General features: G+C 34.0%; 1 protein-coding gene across 1 annotated transcript; it reads left to right on the top strand.

Annotated features, from left to right (window-relative positions):
- Window positions 1-744: 744 nt before the first annotated feature.
- On the top strand, window positions 745-7891 carry LOC116293092 (derlin-1). Its single transcript, XM_089034525.1, has 8 exons — window positions 745-1086; window positions 3344-3455; window positions 3901-3965; window positions 4487-4513; window positions 4757-4852; window positions 5742-5794; window positions 6152-6262; window positions 6557-7891. The coding sequence occupies exons 1-8, from the start codon at window positions 925-927 to the stop codon at window positions 6696-6698; spliced, it is 768 nt and encodes a 255-aa protein (XP_088890651.1). The 5' UTR covers window positions 745-924; the 3' UTR covers window positions 6699-7891.
- Window positions 7892-9050: the final 1159 nt, after the last annotated feature.

Raw genomic sequence — 9050 nt, forward strand, 5'->3', positions numbered from 1 at the left:
ACCTATGAGCCGTCCAAATCTCACTTTCAAAGTCGCTTGGTCGTCTATGCTTTGTGGTGGTGGTTTGCGTTCCCTAACGTCTTGGGTCTCGGATTCTATTCGTGGGGCCAGTTACATTGAACCTGAACTTATGAAACACTTTAGTTTATAACTCAATTAGGGTTTCTGCATGGCGCCACTGGTCGACGCCGTGAGTATACCCATAGCACTATTTTATGCAACCGGCCCCTAGATAGATTATCCTTACTGCTGACTGCCGCACTAGCAGTAGTCCAGACGATGATCCATCCTTTGACCGCTCTGCTTTATTCTGCAACAAGCAGGCAGCCCAAAGGAAAGCAAGGCACCAGCGAGTGCTGTTTTTTTGCGGAGGGAAGCGAGAAAATCGAAGACTCTCGAAGGACAGGAGAAAACCGGCAAAATATCTTGATAATGAACCCGGGAATTTTTACTTTCATAACTTAATTCCTAATTAAATGATTATTCTTCAAGTTGACCTTTTAATTAATTAATTGAATTGATAGGCCATTAGCGCACTTTGAATAAAAATCTTAATCCATAAACCATTTTATATTTGACGCAAATAAGATATTTTACATTTCTTTGTCGCAAAAGTAGTAAAATGAAATAAAAAAGAGAATGAACATGAGTTTGGCTCCGCCGCGCTAAAAGGAAATGTCGATCCTCCATCCCGAGTCCAATCCATCCTGCTCACATCCCACAATCCTTCACCGGTCGCGTTTCCTCTGTGTTCGCCACGTCCATGGTTCATAAAGGGGTTCTGTCACTAAAAACATAATTTTCTCCTAAAACAACCAATCAAGACTAACCACAGCGACACTGAAAGGAGGACGACATCTTAAAAACTCTTCTCGAAAGTTTTTAGCCAAAAATTGTAATTTAAAGAATCCAAAGTGAAGCAAGATGGCGGCTGAGAATGAAATTGGTGAATGGTTTCAAGGGATCCCAATTGTTTCTCGTTACTGGTTTTGTTTATCTATTATTTTCCCTCTTCTTGGACGAATTGGATTGTTGAATCCATATTACATGGTGTTAGACTTCGGACTGGTCGTTTATCGGTTCCAGGTGAGTTGAAAAATACGAGTTAAATAGTGTGCGTACTTTTCTCTTTTATGCAATTTCTTTTTGTTTAATATTAGAAACAACGGGATTCAAAGCCAGACTCAAATTTCTGACACTATGAAGAATTTATTTCTTGTATACAGAAGAAATATTCTGTTCTAGTACAAAATCAAACAGATGGTCAAACAACTTGGAAAAAAATTATATTCAACAGCTGCAAAGGAAGTTTGAATACCCTAACTCTGACGTCATATAGTGCATTATCCAAAGATAAACACCAGTGCTGATGCAACAGACAGTCCTCTTAGCACTATGACATCATTTACTTTTAATATTAGTAATATATCCTCACTGAAGCCATTATCACGTCGCAGTATGATTAAGTTATGGGGCGAGATCCGCGACGATGATGAGGTCCAAACGACGTTATGCAATGAGTCATGTGTGTTGACTTAATTTATACTGCTTGGCAATAATTTATTCAGTGAGAATAGTGAATACCTTTCAAATCCTTGCATTATGCATCCAAATTTAAGGAGGCTCAGGGTAGTTTTGGTCTGGCACACCTAGCCGCATTGAAACGGCTACAACTTCGTCTTAAATAACTCGATCTGCAAGCGCTTTTCACACAATGTCAGGAAAGGATTAAAGGTTTCAAATATGATAAATTAGTTTAAAGCGGCCTTTTCATTATGACGTAATGATGACATCATAAAAATCGTTTACCGCTTATTTTCTCGAAAACTAGACCTAAACTTTCAAAGCGACTTGCACCAGTCGATAGTATTCATCAAGGCACCCAACATATTGCAATATGAAAAAAATGTATGAGAGCGTTTTCCAAATATTACGCGGTGAATATTTTCATGGACTTTTACTATTATTTCCAGCGAGTCAACTTTATACCCTCAAAATCGGGACTTTAATTTAGTGGATTCAATATTTTTAGTAGCTAGAATATAGGTACGGATATAGACACTGTCCTTATTGAGTATGAATCAAATTGTGACTTTCTTTCTAACGTTATGGATTTTTAGATATGAATCTAAATGATAAGTACGCTCGATACTAACAGCGCACGACAAGGAATAACACGGAAGTCAAGCGTGAATAATCAACAAGCAGCCGTGAGCAAAAGTTGTATCGAGCGTACTTATTTTTATTTGACGATTTTTTTCTAAATGAAGTCACTAAAAGATGTATCTTTTACAAATATTTTCCTTTAAATTTCATATGCATTGAAGGGTTTTAAGGCAGTCAAATAAAAATATTAGAAAAAAATTGTTTGACGATTTTTTGAATGCCGCTTTCAACGATATTTTCTATCACTTTTGACAACAAATGGAGTCATTTAGCTTCATATCTAAAAATCCATAACGTTAGAAAGAAAGTCACAATTTGATTCATACTCAATAAGGACAGTGTCTATATCCGTACCTATATTCTAGCTACTAAAAATATTGAATCCACTAAATTAAAGTCCCGATTGTGAGGGTATAAAGTTGACTCGCTGGAAATAATAGTAAAAGTCCATGAAAATATTCACCGCGTAATATTTGGAAAACGCTCTCATACATTTTTTTCATATTGCAATATGTTGGGTGCCTTGATGAATACTATCGACTGGTGCAAGTCGCTTTGAAAGTTTAGGTCTAGTTTTCGAGAAAATAAGCGGTAAACGATTTTTATGATGTCATCATTACGTCATAATGAAAAGGCCGCTTTAAACTAATTTATCATATTTGAAACCTTTAATCCTTTCCTGACATTGTGTGAAAAGCGCTTGCAGATCGAGTTATTTAAGACGAAGTTGTAGCCGTTTCAATGCGGCTAGGTGTGCCAGACCAAAACTACCCTGAGCCTCCTTAAGTAATAATTTCATGGAAAATTAAAACAAATAATAAAATAGATAAAAAGTTATGGGAATTAACAGTAGTTCTTCTTCCACTGGATTCCAACTGGGATTTAGAAGTTCATTTTTATGGAGGAAAGAAAACCAGAGAACCCAGAGAAAACCATCGAAGCAGAGGAGAGAACCAACAAGCAACTCTCCTCAGCACCGTGCCGAACTGACTTGAACCTGGGTCGTATTGGTGGGAGGCAAGTAGTCTTACCACTACACTACCCATGCTTCCCACAAAAGGCATCTCACTTAAATTCAGACTTCTAATTACATGGGCCACAGGAAGGGGGATAGGGGCCATATATTCTATTTATATTTTGTATTGCACCTATCTTTATATGTGTTTATTTTTTTCAGATCTGGAGACTGATTACAGCATTTGTATACTATCCAATAACTCCACAAACAGGGTTCCACTACCTCATTAACCTATACTTTTTATATTCTTATTCAACTAGACTTGAGTCAGGTATTTAGAGACTGCTAAATTACAGTGCACACCAAATATCTGTGAAAAAGTTAATCAACAAAATTGTACAAATTAGTGCAACGTTTTGTAGTCTCTTATAGTTTCTTAAAATTTCTTAAAGTTTCTTACAGTTTCACAGATATACAGTATGCGCTCTATGAGTACATTTTCAAACATTTGTTCCATTTTAGTAGACAAGACATGTATCAGTGATTACACATAAATAGAGTAGTTACTTAAATATAGATATAGAAAAAATAGTTAGATGGAGGGATGGGCGAAGAGAGAGAGGAAAGAGGACTGGATGGATACAGTAGATGAATAAGTACATAAAAGATAAAGAAATTATTCAGCTTGTATCCAGTCAATGACTGACTAGATAGACAGTTTAAAAAAAAAAGAAGTATTAATAATAAATATTGATTCTCCGATTGATTGATGTTAGGTCTATTCGATGGACGACCAGCTGATTTCCTATTTATGTTGCTGTTCAATGCAGTTATTTTAATTGTATCCTTTTGCATATTGAAGATATACCAGTATTTTCCCTTTTCATGGATCTGTTATCATAAAGCATAAGTTTTGTTTTTTTTTTCTTTGAATCTCATCTCTTTTAAAATCATTACAGTCATTACCTTGGAGCTTCAAGTTTTATCAAACCCTGAAACAACATCTGGGATGATCAAAATCAGGTCATGTCTAACTCACATTGAATTGGGAGTTAGCATGTTAGGTTTTGTTGAAAGAGGAAAACTAGAAAACCCATCTGTAAAACTTCAAAAACGAGGGAGACCTAACAAACTCTATTAACATATGATGTTGAAATCAGGAATCGAACTTGAGACCTGATATTAAGGTGTGAAGCGAGTATGCTACCACTTACCCACCATGGATTCCCTTGATAGGCCTCTTCTTAGGTTTACTGTGTCTCATATCTCCAGACCTTCTTGGTAAAATAAATAAATGAAACTCTTAGTCAATTTTAGTTTTATCAAATGCAGAAAAGTATAATTCCTTGACATTATGATCAGATAATTGGTTTTGTGGCAACAATAAGGGTAGGTAATATTATAAAGCCATAACATTTTATGCATTTTTAGATCTTAAATCTATGCATTTTAGATAATTTTAGGTTATATTATAAAGCCATAACATTTTATGCATTTTTAGATCTTAAATCTATGCATTTTAGATAATTTTAGGTGATATTATAAAGCCATAATATTTTATGCATTTTTAGATTGATAAAGATTTTGATAAATAAATATTTTTTTATAAATGAATATTTTTCATTTTTTCAGTTACTTATGGATCCCCTGGTTCTGAGTGTACTATATGTGTGGTGTCAGGTTAACAAGGACATGATTGTGCAGTTCTGGTTTGGAATGCAGTTTAAGGTACGAGTAATGTGTCAGGTCTTCAGTCTGCAAGATGTATTTAATGAAATAAAAATGATGATGATGATGGTGGTGGTGGTGGTGGTGGTGAGGATGATACTTAATATTGGGAATGATGGACCTTGAGGTTAGCCCCTGATGTTCCTCTGAAACAGCCAAAAAAGTTTTTGTGATGGTTTATAGTACTTCTTTTACACTCCTGATTTTCAGTCGGGACAAACTTACCTCAGTTTTGCTATTCTGATTTCCTTCATTTTTAGACATTCAGTCAAAATGTTAGTCCAGGATGGAAGTTAGACATGATGTTCATTTTACATGAATTCACCTTTTCTGCGCTAGCCGTCACTGGGTATAAATTGTTTTAGATCGTGTTACAGTCACCAAAAAGTTTGGACATTGTTCTCAAATTTCCGTACAAATGTACTGACTCTAAATGAACTATTAATTTTACTTGGTTAATGTTTAGTTAGTTCTCTAAATACAAGTAAATAATCATTTTTCTAGCTTGATTGAAGCTTTTCTTTCTGCTGTTAAGATAGCCAACTAAAGAAATCTACCTATATTTTCTCTTTAAAGTCAGTGAATTTGTATGGAAATCCGAGAACGATGTCCGAACTTTTTGGTGACCGTAACACAATCCAAGCTAGCGCCGAAAAGGTGAATTGGCATTACCATAGTAACGATAAACACATCTCCTCAAATTCAGCTTTTCTAAAATATCTTTTAATTTTGCATTCCCCTATAACAAGCGAATATACGCGTGATAATCTATGCAAGATGATGCATAACATATTATTAAATCAGACAATGTTAAACTTTTTGATTTTAATTTTGATAATATGAAAATTTATGTCACAACTCATCTCCTTGTGTTTGTTTATGATTACAGGCAATGTATTTACCTTGGGTACTGGCTATATTCAACATGGTTATTCAAGGAGGGTGAGTATGACTAACACACAATAGGGCTTTTAGGTTGTGATGTATTTAGGGGTCCAGTCACACAAAAGATCGCTAAAATCTTGCCACAACTTATTCCCAGGATTTATCCTCTACCTTCAACAATTAGATACATGAACGAAAAAATCCTGCTATGAAGAAACAACACAGAAAAATATCTGTAGAAGTAATTATTAATTTGAACCCGGAAGTGGTTTATTTCGTTAAATGCATTACTGTAAAATCCCAAACATAAGCCACAGCGCCAGGTGTAGGTTTATGTAGATTCATGATTTTTTTAACTTGACAATAAATGCAAAATTGTTGATTATGTTAATTTGTCTTTTGCTTTTTTCTTAGTGGTATGATGGAGTTGATTGGTATATTTGTTGGTCATATGTACTTCTTTCTCATGTTCAAATATCCACAAGACTTTGGTGGCCATAGATTTCTCACCACTCCATCATTTTTGTAAGTATGCAGATAACATCAGTGTAGGCTTAGTGCATCAAAGGTAGTGTAGTGGTACTGCAGTATGCCTCTAATCTCCAGTTTCAATTCAAACTGTGAGTTGTATTAGCCATGCCCTGATGTGGATTAGCATAGAGGTTGTTTCTTGGGGGAAGAGTTCTCATCACTATTTATGATTCATAATTTATGCTTTTTTCCCTTCTTTTGTTTTGTTCCTTTTTTTTTTTTTTTGTTCTTCTTTCTTTTCTATTGAACATTGAGAAAATTATAACATAATTTATTTTACTTTTTCAGTTACAAGTACCTCCCAAACAGACAAGGAGGGGTGAGTGGATTTGGTATGGCACCATCAAGTAGACGACCACAGGGAGATAACAATGGTGGTGGAGGCTGGGGAAGAAACTGGGGTCAAGGCAGACGCTTGGGAGATGACTAATCAAATAAGATTAACTTAAATCTAAGTTAAAGTGCATGCAGATTCAGTTAGACATACAGTTGGATATATGTACTTTCGCAAATATGTATTTTGGCAAAAAAGACCATTGTCAAGCTTGTCATAATAATTCTTTTTTTTTCTTTTTTTTTTTCTTTTTTTTTTTATTGTTGGTGAGATGACACTATGGCTTACATATAACTTTTTTATAGCAATAAATTGCAGCAATTGCTAATACTATAACTGCTATTGTTAGTTTTGTTGTAATTGACAGTGTCTTGTCATTTCTTTTGGATAAATTTTTTGTTAAACTGTCAGAAAGATCAGAACCTGGAATCAAGCATAGGTTTCTTGACTGGCTTTACAGTGTTCCCTATGAATAGCACATGCAGTATTTTCATTACATGACCAAATAGGTTTTGGTGGACATCACTTAAGTCATTTCCATAACATTTGGATCATGTCATGGAAACACTTTGATTGACATCCAACGTTGCTAAATGGTAAAATGTAAAATTTCACATGTGTGATTGGGGAGCACTCTATATTCAGGATGGTAAAGGGTTATTTCCTGAAACACAATTGACTTTTTTTATTTTTCATGGAGTGTGATTCCTACCCCCTCCCCCTTACTATTGTCTGGGAAGCAGCTACAAAATGTCATACCTACAATAAAGGCTTTTTAAAAGGATTTTCTATTCTCATGTCCAAAGGAGGTTGGAGGTAGGAAGTATGATTTGGTGAAAGTCTAAATTTCCTGTAACCTTATTTAAGGACTCCCCTAACATTGTTTAATTTTTTGTTTGTTTTTCTTTGGCTATTGGAAATACTCGTAACCAGCCTCAGACTGCTGGCTTTATGAGACACTGAATAGTCCCCTTCATACAATGATAGAGACCTTTTTTAACACCTTGAGCAATATTATCCGTCTCCATCATTGAAAGCTCACCGTTTGTCTCGCTTTGATGCAAAGTTACAGTTACAGTACCTTTCAAGATGGCACAGGGAACTTTGAAAGGTACTTGTAGTACAATTCCTTAATATATGACAAGTTTATTAGACATGTAAGCATAATTAAATATTTGTTCTAATAAACATTTAATTGTATTGTAGCACAATTCCTTAATATATAACAAGTTTATTAGACATGTAAGCAATAATTAAATATTTGTTCTAATAAACATTATGTGAAACTGTGTCATTTTAACGATTACTTAGCGACAGACATATTTGTTTTGCTCTGAAGACTTGGGAATAGAAGTAAGGAATGTATATATGGATTTAATCACAAATTTTAAGTTTGAGCTATGAATATCATGAGAATAAATGCTTATCAATCTATTTACATAATCATTTTTAACTTGTTTCTCCCATGACAGGCCATCCCACATGCCAATGCCTTGTAATATTATTTGTTGCAACTGAAACAAATAAATTCACAAAAGAATTATCTTGGACAGTCTAGATAATAATAATAATAACAATAATAATTTATTAAATTTCTATAGCGCTATATACATTAACTCTATAGCGCTTAACAACTAGGAAAAACAATAATAATAATAATAATAAATACATACAAATAAAATTTCAATATATTTAAAAAAAGAAAACTAAGAAGGTGAAAAATTATAAACTATATTAAAAGCATATTATAAGAAATGTTCAGTCCATTTGTAAAACTTAACATATTATATGCAACAATCACTAAAAATTTAAAATAGAAATATTACAAATTGTAAGCATCGCGGAACAGAAATGTTTTTAAGAGTTTTTTAAAGTGATCAAAATTAGTACATGTTTTAATTTCTCTTGGTAAAGTGTTCCATAGACTGGCTCCCGCAGATGCAAAAGATCTTCCACCAAATGTCTTGTGTTTGATTTTGGGTACTATAAGATCGTTATTTCCATCAGCTCTGGTTCCTTTCATGGGTCTTTTTTTCGTCATCTCGTCTAGCTACGATGGTGCAAGACCATTTATTGTCTTGTAGGTTAGATACTCAAAGCCCGACTTTTAATCTTAAACCAGGGTTAAAGTATGAGTGCATGCAGGCTATGGCTGCTTAGACATGGAAAAATACCACACCCAAGATAAACAGGTCTACTTTATTTATTGAAATTGAATAATGTATCAATGAGGATCAGATGTAGTTAAAAAAGATTTTTAGCATTTAGGTATACAACATCCAATAAATGATAAAAACAATTAAAACATATGTCACGAAAGTTAATCGGCCCTCTAATAAAGGACAATAAAAATGTTTTGTATTTTTGAACTTTTTCTCATTTTTTAAATAATTATATCATTAGACCTTTACAGACCATAATTTCATTAAAACGTGCTAAAGCTAAATC

The sequence above is a fragment of the Actinia tenebrosa genome, unplaced genomic scaffold (assembly GCF_029948245.1).
Source record: "Actinia tenebrosa isolate PJP-AT-01 unplaced genomic scaffold, QUT_ActTen_1.0 PGA_scaffold2__45_contigs__length_23673736, whole genome shotgun sequence".
Taxonomy (NCBI): domain Eukaryota; kingdom Metazoa; phylum Cnidaria; class Anthozoa; order Actiniaria; family Actiniidae; genus Actinia; species Actinia tenebrosa.